This window comes from Garra rufa, chromosome 17, assembly GCF_049309525.1.
Source record: "Garra rufa chromosome 17, GarRuf1.0, whole genome shotgun sequence".
Taxonomy (NCBI): Eukaryota; Metazoa; Chordata; class Actinopteri; order Cypriniformes; family Cyprinidae; genus Garra; species Garra rufa.
Genome location: NC_133377.1, coordinates 44,387,979 through 44,401,943, shown reverse-complemented (window position 1 = coordinate 44,401,943; position 13,965 = coordinate 44,387,979). Strand labels below are relative to the sequence as shown.

General features: G+C 33.5%; 1 protein-coding gene across 1 annotated transcript in view; it reads left to right on the top strand.

Moving 5' to 3' along the window:
- LOC141289439 (venom phosphodiesterase CdcPDE) overlaps positions 1-13,965 on the top strand; it is a 33,041-nt gene that overhangs the window by 636 nt on the left and 18,440 nt on the right. The window contains exons 2-4 of the mRNA XM_073821534.1: positions 3,546-3,636; positions 10,761-10,892; positions 13,541-13,666. Of these exons, the coding sequence (XP_073677635.1) occupies positions 3,546-3,636; positions 10,761-10,892; positions 13,541-13,666 (349 nt within the window). The remainder of the gene's footprint in view (positions 1-3,545; positions 3,637-10,760; positions 10,893-13,540; positions 13,667-13,965) is intronic.

The window sequence follows — 13,965 nt, the reverse complement described above, 5'->3', positions numbered from 1 at the left end:
TACATTTAAAAAGTTAAGTTTGGTGGTTTTAAATGTAAACTGATTTTACATTTGAAGGTTTTACATTTTAAAAATGTTTTATGTTTGAAGGTTTTAAATTTTAAAAAATATTTCAAGTTTGAAGGTTTTAAATGTATAAATATTTGTTTGAAGGTGTTACATTTTAAAAAGGTTTTAAATTTAAAAAATATTTTAAGTTTGAACATCTTAAATATAAACAGATTTAAAGTTTGAAGGTTTTAAATTTACAAAGATTTTAAGATTGAAGGTTTTAAATTTTAAAAAGTTAAGTTTGAAGGTTTTACATTTTTAAAAATATTTTAAGTTTGAAGGTTTTAAATTTAAAAAGATTTTAAGTTTGAAGGTTTTAAATTTAAAAAAATATTTTAAGTTTGAAGGTTTTACATTTAAAAAGTTAAGTTTGATGGTTTTAAATGTAAACCAATTTTACATTTGAAGGTTTTGAATTTTAAAAAGTTTTATGTTTGAAGGTTTTACATTTAAAAAATATTTTAAGTTTGAAGGTTTTACATTTAAAAAGTTAAGTTTGATGGTTTTAAATGTAAACTGATTTTACATTTGAAGGTTTTACATTTTAAAAATGTTTTATGTTTGAAGGTTTTAAATTTTAAAAAATATTTCAAGTTTGAAGGTTTTAAATGTATAAATATTTGTTTGAAGGTGTTACATTTTAAAAAGGTTTTAAATTTAAAAAATATTTAAAGTTTGAACATCTTAAATATAAACAGATTTAAAGTTTGAAGGTTTTAAATTTACAAAGATTTTAAGATTGAAGGTTTTAAATTTTAAAAAGTTAAGTTTGAAGGTTTTACATTTTTAAAAATATTTTAAGTTTGAAGGTTTTAAATTTAAAAAGATTTTAAGTTTGAAGGTTTTAAATTTAAAAAAATATTTTAAGTTTGAAGGTTTTACATTTAAAAAATATTTTAAGTTTGAAGGTTTTACATTTAAAAAGTTAAGTTTGATGGTTTTAAATGTAAACTGATTTTACATTTGAAGGTTTTACATTTTAAAAATGTTTTATGTTTGAAGGTTTTAAATTTTAAAAAATATTTCAAGTTTGAAGGTTTTAAATGTATAAATATTTGTTTGAAGGTGTTACATTTTAAAAAGGTTTTAAATTTAAAAAATATTTTAAGTTTGAACATCTTAAATATAAACAGATTTAAAGTTTGAAGGTTTTAAATTTACAAAGATTTTAAGATTGAAGGTTTTAAATTTTAAAAAGTTTTTAAGTTTGAAGGTTTTACATTTTTAAAAATATTTTAAGTTTGAAGGTTTTAAATTTAAAAAGATTTTAAGTTTGAAGGTTTTAAATTTAAAAAAATATTTTAAGTTTGAAGGTTTTACATTTTAAAAATATTTAAAGTTTAAAGATTTTACATTTTAAAAAATATTTTAAGTTTGAAGGTTTTACATTTAAAAAGTTAAGTTTGATGGTTTTAAATGTAAACCGATTTTACATTTGAAGGTTATACATTTTAAAAATGTTTTATGTTTGAAGGTTTTAAATTTTAAAAAATATTTTAAGTTTGAAGGTTTTAAATGTAAAAAATATTTTAAGTTTGAAGATTTTACATTTTAAAAAATATTTTAAGTTTGAAGGTTTTACATTTAAAAAGTTAAGTTTGATGGCTTTAAATGTAAACCGATTTTACATTTGAAGGTTATACATTTTAAAAATGTTTTATGTTTGAAGGTTTTAAATGTAAAAAAATATTTTAAGTTTGAACATCTTAAATATAACCAGATTTCAAGTTTGAAGGTTTTAAATATATAAATATTTATGTTTGAAGGTGTTACATTTTAAAAAGGTTTTAAATTTAAAAAATATTTTAAGTTTGAACATCTTAAATATAAACAGATTTAAAGTTTGAAAGTTTTAAATTTACAAAGATTTTAAGATTGAAGTTTTTAAATTTTAAAAAGTTTTTAAGTTTGAAGGTTTTACATTTTTTTTAAAATATTTTAAGTTTGAAGGTTTTAAATTTTAAAACTATTTTAAGTTTGAAGGTTTTAAATGTAAAAAATATTTTAAGTTTGAACATCTTAAATATAACCAGATTTCAAGTTTGAAGGTTTTAAATGTATAAATATTTTAAGTTTGAAGGTGTTACATTTTAAAAAGGTTTTAAATTTAAAAAATATTTTAACTTTGAACATCTTAAACATAAACAGATTTAAAGTTTGAAGGTTTTAAATTTTAAAAAAGGTTTTAAGTTTGAAGGTTTTAAATTTGAAAAAAATATTTTAAGTTTGAATGTTTGAAATGTAAACAGGTTTTATGTTTAAAGGTTTTACATTTTAAAAAAAATAGGTTTGAAGGTTTTAAATTAAAAAAATATATATTTCAAGTTTGAAGGTTTAAATTTACAAAGACACGTCAGCGGCCAGACAGGCTGTAATTATTTGTAAAGCTGAATTTATATATACTGTGTGCACTGTTGAAAACTATTTTACAAAACACTAATAAAGAACAATATTCATATTTTTGTGATTATAGTCAAAGCTAAATGCACTGACACACAGTAAGAGTTATACAAAGAAAACTTTAAAAGAAAAAAAAAGGGAAAATCAATATATGATTAATAATTTTCTGCCATTCTTGTGAATAAAATGTAATCATGCAATCCATTAAAAAGCATTCATAATCTGATTATAAGCATTTTAAAATGCAATATAATAAGATAAGTAGTACTTCATTTTTGGAATCTGATTGTAATTCAGATTGCATGTAATCAGTTACTACTCAACTCGTATAATGGACAACCAAAATACAAAGTCTGAACCTTTTACTGAGCAATTTCTTTTTTATGGAGCCGTGTGTGTGCGTGTGCGTGTGCGTGCGTGCGTGTGCGTGTGCGTGTGCGCGTGTGCGTGCGCGTGTGCGTGTGCGTGTGTGTGCGTGTGCGTGCGTGCGTGCGTGTGTGTGCGTGTGCGTGCGTGCGTGTGCGTGTGCGCGTGTGCGTGCGCGTGTGTGCGTGTGCGTGCGCGTGCGTGTGCGTGTGCGTGTGCGTGTGTGTGTGTGTGTGTGTGTGTGTGTGTGTGTGTGTGTGTGTGTGTGTGTGTGAATGAGGTAAGCACTGCTGTCAATGTGAGGCTGCGGCCTGATAAACAATTTTATGAAATATCAAAATGCAGTCACTGAACAGGTTGTGCTTTTTAATTTTGATAAGCATTAAAGATTAAATTAATGCTTTTGTGCACTTATTAAGTCTTTCTGATTGTCTTTCGCATCAGGGGCCAGTTGCATGAATAGCTACTATATAGTATGTGAAGACTTAAGTAGTCTGAACAACTAGCAGTTACTTAAGGGCAATTCAGTATTACAAATCTATGTCTTTATGCAAACTGACCTAAGCTATGACAAAACGATCAAACTTACTGTAAGTCTAGACTAAGTAGTTAATGCTACTGCCCACTAATGTGCAGATTATTTATGTTTTTTGAATTATCACATATTATAATATCAATAGGAATCCTGTGCTCATTAATTTAATCTTTGTATTTATGTGTTTGTGTAGATCTCTGTGCTGTTGGCCGTGTGTGTGGTGGTGATCATTCTGGGATTGGGTTTGGGTCTCGGGCTCCAGCTGCAGGACTGTAAGAATAAAGGTGAGAAACAAACATCAGCACCTCATGCTTCAACATGCAATTAGATGTTGACTTGAGAAAGACTGTCTAGAAAGTTTGAATTAAGCTTGAAGTTAGACTATTTTAAGATCTTTCAGGGTTTGAAAGTTTGTCTATTTGAAGAATAAATTAGTTTGTATATTCAAGGTTGAAGCAGTTTTACATTTAAACATTTTATGTATAAACCCTGGTTTCACAGACATCATTTAGGCCTCATTTAAGATTAAATTCATGTCTGAGCTGTTTTAATTTGTAGAAACGTGGACTGACATATCTTAAAGTATGTGTTAGAACCTCGTTTCTGGGTCACTGCAGTTTCTCAGGCCTTTCTCAGGTCTGTCGAGTGGATCAGCAACAAGCGCTTGGGATAGACAACAACACACCAAAGTCTAATACAAGTTGGTTTATTGTTATCTACTAAAGAAGATGGGGCAGTCCCATCTTTTATACAGCACCCTTACAAGCCTTCATGTAGGCGGGGGTTCACATATCATTTAAGCAAATACTTCTACATATGGGAAGGAAAATTACAGATGATCCAGGGCAACTATAAGGAAGAGAGGAAGATAGTGCAGCCGCACTCAACTGGTTTCCTGCCGACAGATAACCCTGAAACAGACAGACAAAACATTCCCAGAACGAACTGTGTCTCTTAACTGAAGTAAACTGCAAAAGACAAGAAAACTACAAAATATTAACTTAAGAAAACCTCACTGCAAAACACATTAATTCTTATAATCCCCTCTTCCAGACTCTCTCTAGAGTCTGGATTCTCCTGTATCCTTCTGTGGCAGTGGGCGATATCCTGCAGAGATAGCAGAAACCATAGTATACATACGTTGTGTGAAACATTTCACAATGCATGGACCAAAAATACACAATAAAAACAAAATAAGTAATACCGGTATTATCATTGAGACATAAGGTGCAAACGTGCCAAATAGGCTAGAGAGAATACCCCAATTCCAATTGTTAGTTCTAGACTTTAGCTCATCCTCATATATCTGGGATGAGATCTGCTTCATAGTAGCTACAGCAGTGCCAATTGATCCCTCGGGCTCATCATTTGCAGGTATATATGTGCAGCATTTGTCACCTACAACAGAACAAACCCCTCCCTGCTGGGCAAGAAGCATGTCCAGGGCCAACCTGTTCTGCACGACCACCTGTCTCAGTGCACGCAGCTCGCTTTGTACCCCTGCCAGTGCAGCTGTGGTGCTGTTAACAAAGGATGCCAGTCGATAATGCATGATGTTCTGTTGTCTCAGTAGGTCAGAGACGCCGAACTGAGGTATCATAGAGCTCCAGAACCGAGTCCAGTGTGACCTCATCTGATGTTCATCAGGGACGTCCTCGTTGTCCACTGATCGTTTGCTCCTGAAAGACAAATCACGTTGTGTATGCATAACAGTCACACGATGTTGCAGCTGCACTGGTGCACAGAGGCCTGTCCAGTTCATCCTGTAAGTGTTGTTTACAGTGTCTCCACCACAGTACCAGTACCAGTCATCAGCCAGCACTGCACCTTTCGCTGGCCAGGGATCTTCACAGAGCGTGAGCAATTCAATGCAGGCAGTGTTCCTAGAGGTATAACAAGCAGTATTATTTCCCTTAGCACATGCTGCGGTGTTCTTCTCATATGAGCCCCTCTCGAACCTTGGACAGTAGCTTCGCAGCCACCTGTCTATACCCTGCCCTTGGTTTATTATTTGTTTACAATTTGTAGCACTTATACCTGTCACGCTTTCACCTGATGTCCCATTAAAACAGTAAGGAAACATAAAACCTTCTGGTAACACCAGGCTAACTTTTACATCAACAGTTTCAGTTTCATTTTTACTTGATGCATTACCTTCTTTCTTGCACGTTTCATTCATACAACAGTAATTATGGTACGTTTAGTTTCATCAGTATAGGGTGTTGTTACCCTCTTTACACACCTAGGAGACCATACATACATTTTCCCTGCATAATATGTACAGAACACAGTGAAATTGGGGGGTTCACAGTTATAGACAAATGGTTTCAAGGATACAGTTATTATGGTGCGGAATAATTCTTGACACACCACACAGGATTCATTGGTCAGTTGACGCGCTGTCCAGTTTGCATACTGCCAGAAGAGGTTTCTTTTGGCCTCCTCCTTTGAAGCGTTGGGTACCATGAGTCCAGCTAGGACAATACACATTATGGCTCTGGAAAACAAAAACAGTTAGTACTTGTAATACATTGTTCTTCATTTCAAGGGTTTCACTCTGGTTGCATGAATCCACTGTGGAAAAAGATCAGTTAAAACAGCAGTTCTGGTCACAGCTAGTATCTCTGTAGGCCCATCATACAGAGAGTCATTGAGGCCCCCGGTTTTTAGTTTCTTTATCAATACTTGATTGCCCACTTCAAAGGGGTGTGAGTTAGCTTTAGGGATCTCAGGGTGTTTCATGTTAACCCTTTCCCAGAACTCAGTTAATTTTTCTATTAGGCCTACAGAGTACTCAGACATATGATCAGTTAACACCACACCTATCCCTACCATTCCGTGGCGCCAAGGGATGGGGAAAGGTCGGCCCATCACCACCTCATAGGGTGATAAGTTGTCTAAATTTGGCTGAGGCATCATTCTTAGGTCTGCTAAGACAATCGGAAGAACCCTTGTCCAATCGGATGTATTCATCCCTGCATAATGCAGGAAGGCAGGGTTCGCTGTTTTAGGCAGATCAAATAACCCGTCACCAGCCATTGTTCTAATCTTTTTCCCCACATCCTCCACAGTCAATCGTGATCGGTCGGTTAACTGCAATTTCAGCAAAGGCTGCACCTCGAGTGCACAATTGTTAAGGAATGTGGAAACAAAGAGGCAATCTGGCACATGGTCATCTAATTCAAACCCGCCTAAGTGAATCCAAGCGTCTTTAAATCTTTTAAAGAAAACAGGCACTGGCTCTTTCTTTTCCTGCTTACAGTTAGTTACATGTGAAAGGTCCCTATTGGCATGTCTTTCACCTATCAGAAATTTAGTAAGCTGCTTCTGAAGAGTAGATATAGCGTTAGGGTTGTCTCGCCAGTAAAAATAACTTTCCCCATCTTTTTTAGTAGATGCGGGTTTTGCTCTACCCTCCCAATCATCCTCGTCCTCCTCCCGGGGCTTTGCCTGGAGCTCATCATTCCCTGCAGCTAAGCAGGTAACTGTATCGAGTAAACGCGTCTCGTCGTATTTATTACCCATTTTGGACATGATTATGAATTTATAATCTGCGCCGGTAAAATGGCTGTGTCGCGACAATTTTATTAACATGTCCACGAAGTGTAAAGGTTTGTCCACTTCAGGCAACATGCTCAAAATGTCTTTCAAAGTTGAGACGGACGGCGGAGTTACCTCTACGTGACCCTTTCGTTTTGATACCCACAAGTGAGCTTCATTTATTTTCTTGACGGGCGCTGGTGGGGGCGCGCAAGGCTCTGCGGAAGTAAGCGCGGGCGCGCTGCGCGCAGGTATGTTAGGCGCGGGCACATTAGGCGCGGGCACATTAGGCGCGGGCACATTAGGCGCGGGCGCCGGATAGTGTGGCGGCGTGCACGGCGGGAGTGAAGAAGTAGACGGTACTTCTGGATAGAGTTTAGCTGCTTTCTCTAATTTGGTTTTCTGTAACTTCGACTCAGCCTCAGCTAATAATTTTTTCTCGTTTTTCCCTGTCGGCTTTTTCGGTACCACATTCCTGACAGATTTTGGCAGTGAAATACCCTGTTTATCATTCCATACAGTTTGCATTTTTAACCAAACATCATACCCGTCTTTCATATATTTTTGGTCCCATTCAGGGTCACCTTCGCCTTTATATGTCAATCGAAAAGCTTGTGCCATATGATTTGGGTCAAAAGAACCCATTCGCGGATATGTAGGATACATCCCATTGGCTTCAGTCCAACCCGCTAAATTATTCACCCATAAATTTGTGTAAAAACCCCAACTACATCTATTCATCCAATCATTTGGTGTTTCGCCAGGATTTGGTTTAGGATAGGTGGCTCCCATGATAGATATACAGATATTCACCTCACCACGGGACAGACCGAAACTCGTGACCCACACTTTTGCTTTTAATTTATTTGAGCGCGCTCTCTCAGTTTTGCTGAGAATATTGCGGCGGCCTTCAGATAGGCAAACTATACTTCGCCTTACCTGGTCCTCGCAATGTATTTGCGGCAGCCTTCAGATAGACAAACTATACTTCATCTTACCTGGTCTGCGCAATATCTAGATAGACAAACTATACTTCATCGTATCTACTCACAACACGAACAATAATGTAACTAATCAGGTAGACAAACTATACTTCATCTTACCTGATCAGAGACATCACGTCGCGGTCACCAAATTGTTAGAACCTCGTTTCTGGGTCACTGCAGTTTCTCAGGCCTTTCTCAGGTCTGTCGAGTGGATCAGCAACAAGCGCTTGGGATAGACAACAACACACCAAAGTCTAATACAAGTTGGTTTATTGTTATCTACTAAAGAAGATGGGGCAGTCCCATCTTTTATACAGCACCCTTACAAGCCTTCATGTAGGCGGGGGTTCACATAGCATTTAAGCAAATACTTCTACATATGGGAAGGAAAATTACAGATGATCCAGGGCAACTATAAGGAAGAGAGGAAGATAGTGCAGCCGCACTCAACTGGTTTCCTGCCGACAGATAACCCTGAAACAGACAGACAAAACATTCCCAGAACGAACTGTGTCTCTTAACTGAAGTAAACTGCAAAAGACAAGAAAACTACAAAATATTAACTTAAGAAAACCTCACTGCAAAACACATTAATTCTTATAGTATGTAAGTGTCATTAATTTGTCTCAAGATGCACACAGTATTTTTTTGTGAGGCACATTTATAAAAACTGTTTAAATGTCCTAATTAAACTATGGGTTTGTCCTGGCTTAAATCTAAACCCTGTCTATGAAACCAGCTCTTTATTTTTGAAGATGTTTAAGTTTGTAGATTTTAAGTATGATTTTAAGTTTGAAGTACTTTTTTCAGTTTGAATATTTTTTAAGCAGTTTTAAGTTTAAAGATTTAAAGTTTGAGACCTGGTTTCACAGGCCGGGTTTAGATTTAGCCAGGATTAGGCAATAGTTTAATTAGGACATTTAAGTAATTTTTATAGACATGCCTTAGAAAAAACATTGCTGGCGTGCATCTTAAGGCAAAAAACGGACTGATTTACTGTATGATCAGTCAGAAGAAGTTTCTTTCAGGTTAAACAGCTCAGATTTACATTTTATTCTGGGACTAGGCTTAAGCCTTGTCTGTGAAACTGGGGTTAAAGGTTTTAAATTTAAAAAGATTTAAAATTTTGAAGGTTTTAAATTTAAAAAGATTTTAAGTTTGAAGGTTTTAAATTAAAAAAGATTTTAAGTTTGAAGGTTTTACATTTTAAAAGATTTTAAGTTTGAAGCTTTTACATTTAAAAAGATTTTAAGTTTGAAGGTTTTAATTTGAAAAAGATTTTAAGTTTGAAGGTTTTAAATTTAAAAAGGTTTTAAGTTTGAAGGTTTTACATTTTAAAAGATTTTAAGTTTGAAGGTTTTACATTTACAATGACATTAAGTTTAAAAGTTTTAAAATTACAAAGATTTTAAGTTTGAAGGTTTTAAATTTAAAAAAGATTTTAAGTTTGAAGGTTTTAATTTGAAAAAGATTTTAAGTTTGAAGCTTTTACATTTTAAAAGATTTTAAGTTTGAAGGTTTTACATTTACAATGACATTAGGTTTAAAGGTTTTAAAATTACAAAGATTTTAAGTTTGAAGGTTTTAAATTTAAAAAAGATTTTAAGTTTGAAGGTTTTAATTTGAAAAAGATTTTAAGTTTGAAGGTTTTAAATTTAAAAAGGTTTTAAGTTTGAAGGTTTTACATTTTAAAAGATTTTAAGTTTGAAGGTTTTACATTTACAATGACATTAAGTTTAAAAGTTTTAAAATTACAAAGATTTTAAGTTTGAAGGTTTTAAATTTAAAAAAGATTTTAAGTTTGAAGGTTTTAATTTGAAAAAGATTTTAAGTTTGAAGGTTTTAAATTTACAAATATTTTAAGTTTAAAGGTTTTAATTTTAAAAAGGTTTTAAGTTTGAAGGTTTTACATTTTAAAAGATTTTAAGTTTGAAGGTTTTACATTTACGATGACATTAAGTTTAAAGGTTTTAAAATTACAAAGATTTTAAGTTTGAAGGTTTTAAATTTAAAAAGATTTTAAGTTTGAAGGTTTTAATTTGAAAAAGATTTTAAGTTGGAAGGTTTTAAATTTAAAAAGGTTTTAAGTTTGAAGGTTTTACATTTTAAAAGATTTAAAGTTTGAAGGTTTTACATTTACAATGACATTAAGTTTAAAGGTTTTAAAATTACAAAGATTTTAAGTTTGAAGGTTTTAAATTTAAAAAAGATTTTAAGTTTGAAGGTTTTAATTTGAAAAAGATTTTAAGTTTGAAGGTTTTAAATTTACATAGATTTTAAGCTTAAAGGTTTTAATTTAAAAAAGGTTTTAAGTTTGAAGGTTTTACATTTACAATGACATTAAGTTTAAAGGTTTTAAAATTACAAAGATTTTAAGTTTGAAGGTTTTAAATTTAAAAAAGATTTTAAGTTTGAAGGTTTTCATTTGAAAAAGATTTTAAGTTGGAAGGTTTTAAATTTACATAGATTTTAAGTTCTAGATCTATTTTTAAAAGCTCAATTCTCAATGTTTTTGCAGTTTTGCAGCCTGTCATGCAGTCTCTCAGACTGAGAGGTAGACTGTTATGTCATTGCAAGGGTATTTTGGGTGGTTGTTTGGCCATTTCTGTGCAGTTGCTAGGGTGTTCTGGTTGGTTTCCAGGGTGTTGTTAAGGTATTCTGGGGGACATTGCTATGGTTTTGCTGTTATTATATTGTTAGGACCGTTTTTGGTGTTGGAATATTGTTTGATTTTGTAGTGAAATGATGTGGACATTCACCCATCCACTGACACCTGTGTGTGTGTGTGTGTGTGTGTGTGTGTGTGTGTGTGTGTGTGTGTGTGTGTGTGTGTGTGTGTGTGTGTGTGTGTGTGTGTGTGTGTGTGTGTGTGTGTGTGTCAGATGTGCCGGCCTCCTGCAGGAATCGTTGCTACGAGCCGTCAGATGTGGAGCTGAACTCGTGCCGCTGTGATAGTCAGTGTGTAGAGACTCACAGCTGCTGCTATGACTATAAGGACATCTGTCTGCTGCCCAGTGAGTGAACTTAATGTGTGTCATCATCTGAACATCTGCTTGTGTGTCTGTGATCTCATATAAACTGATTTACAGAGTTAAGGTCTGTCTCTTACAAAAGCCAAGCAAGATTGACAAATACTCAACAGATGTTTTCTAAATCAAGTTACTTGTTGAATCACTCACTCTATTCACTCGCATCTGTTAAATGTAAATTATTAATATAAGTCCGAACCCACAATATTAACATCATTCATTTTCAGGTTGAATTGCTTTTTTTGTTTGCTTGATTGCTTGATTGATTTATTGAAACATTTTTTATCAATTAACGGCAATTCTGAAAAAAACATTGAAATTGTAAGTTTCTGTTACAGTTACCATGATTTTACAGTGTATGTCTGGTATTTATAATAGTTGCATTTAATTGTAGTCTTACGCTATACGGTAAAAATAAATAAATTGGGACATTTCATATAACATTACAGTAAAATACTTTTCAGTTTTTTGGAAATTAAAACAATGATCTTATAGTTTACAGTGGAAAAAGTAAAGTACAGTAACTTGACATTAACAGAATTGTGACCGCAATGTTAAAATGTTTCTTAGTTTTATCTTTCAACCCATGTGCAGTAGGGTTTTATGTCATCTAATATTGTTCAAATTAATGTATATTGCATTATTTTAGTGTTATGTGTGTTATAATGGGGGTAATGCATTACAAGTAACACAAGTTAGGTAATAATATTACTTTTTCCAAGTTACTAGTAAAGTAAAGCATTACTTTTTAATTGACAAGAAAATATCTGAGTTACTTTTTCAAATAAGTAACGCCAGTTACTTTTCCCTCCATTTATTGATTAATAGCTCTTCTGTCCCCATGTTGAGAGAAATTGTGAGTGAGATGTTACTTTAGTTCTAGAATAAATGTGAACATGCATTAATTCTCACTCACTAAAAAACATACAGTGTTCCTCACTGAAATTCAATGTAAACCTGCAATAATTAAATATGTTAAATAAGACAAATATCCTTTATGTATTTAATCCCATTTTATTAACCAATATCTTTGCTGCCGATCTTCGATGATCCAATTCATCCATACTAATAAGAACAAATTACTCAAGATAATCTAACATTTGTTTTCCTTTTTTTTATCGCTGAAGAGTTGTCTTTTTTCTTCTGAGGTCTACTGTACAGACGTACATTTACTGTTCTCTAAGCCTGAGGCTTTTGGTGTGAAAGGGCTTTTACATTTGACAAAAATACAACTTTTTATATTAAAAACAAACAAGCAAGCCCTGCCCAGATTTAAAAAGTAACGCAAAAGTAACGTAACGTATTACTTTCCATAAAAAGTAACTAAGTAACGTAATTAGTTCCTTTTTTAGGGAGTAACTCAATATTGTAACCCATTACTTTTAAAAGTAATTTTTCCCCAACACTGGTTATATTGATGGGTTTTTGTATCTGTGCATGCATTTCACTGTTTGCACCTTCAATATTTCAGTATTTACAGCAGCTTGTGGAAAATCTGTTTGTTTATGCTGGTTGTCAATATATTATAAAGGCACTAGACAGATCTAAGTAATTTGGTATACTAAAGAATTAGTTCACTTCCAGAACAAAAATGTATAGATACTTTACTCACCCTTTGTCATCCCAGATGTTTTTGTCTTTCTTTCTTCATTCATAAAGAAATTATGTTTTTTGAGAAAAACATTATAGGAATTTTTTCCATATAGTGGACGTCTATGGTGCCCGCTAGTTTGAACCTGCAGTTTAAATGCACTTCAAAGGGCTCCAAACGATCCCAGCCAAGGAATAAAGTCTTATCTAGCGAAACGATTGTTTTCTAAAAAAAATAAAAATAGATTTTATATAGTTTAACCTCAAATGCTCATCTTGTCTAGCTCTGCCTGAACTCTGTGTACTCCTGTTGAAGACAGTTAGGGTATGTGGAAAAACTCTCATCTCATTTTCTCCTCCAACGTCAAAATCATCCTACATCACTGCAGATGTAACAACCCAGTGTTTACAAAGTGAACATGCAAAGATGATCAAACACCCTTTACAAAAAAAGGTAAAACAGTGATGTAGGACTACTTTGAGAAAATGAGATGGGAGTTTTAAGACATACCCTAACTGTCTTGAACCGGAATATACAGTGTGTGCAAACACAACACAGAGCTTTTGTGGTTAAAAAGTGTATAAATTGTAATTTTTTTTTAGAAAATGACAGATTGTTTCACTAAATAAGACTCTCCTTCCTCGGCTGTGATCGTTTAGAGCCCTTTGAAGCTGCATTTTGGAAGTTCAAACTCAGGGCACCATAGAAGTCCACTATATTGAGAACATTCCTGAAATGTTTTCCTCAAAAAATAAAATTCTTTATGACTGAAGAAAGAATAACACAATCATTTTGGATGTGAAGGGGGTGAGTAAATTCTGTAAATTTTTGTTCTGGAAGTAAAAAAAAAACTGACTTTTTTACTGTAAATTTAAGGTCATTCTGTAACACACAACGCCATAATTTCTAAGGGTCTGGCAACCACGGCTGCTAAATATTACCTTTAATACTCCAGGATTCTTAACCAATGAAATGTAAGATTATAGGTGTTATGATAAGAATATCAAATAAGAGACAAGAGTGAAACAGTTTGTGTGTGTAGCTGAGAGCTGGGAGTGTACGACGCTGCGTTGTGGAGAGAGACGTCTGTCTGACAGCAGGTGTCACTGTTCTGATGACTGCATGAGCGCTGGAGACTGCTGCACCAACTACAACAACATCTGTAAGGGTGAGTCCCCCTTTCATCATCTCTGTATCTGTGCTTTGTCATTAAAATATTTTCCACCCAGAAATTGCTAGTAAATTTCACAAAGTCAGTTTCAAAATTAGGGATGCACCGAATGTTCGGCAACTGAAATTATTCAGCAGAAAATAGCTAAAAATCTTTCTGTGTTCGGCCGAATAAGCAAAAAGGCTGAATAAATGATAGCAAACAATGACATGACGTGATCGAATAGAGGAGTGCACTAACGCAGCAAACATGTGGTCAGTGTGGAAGCATTTAAAACTGTCAGAGAAAGACGCAAA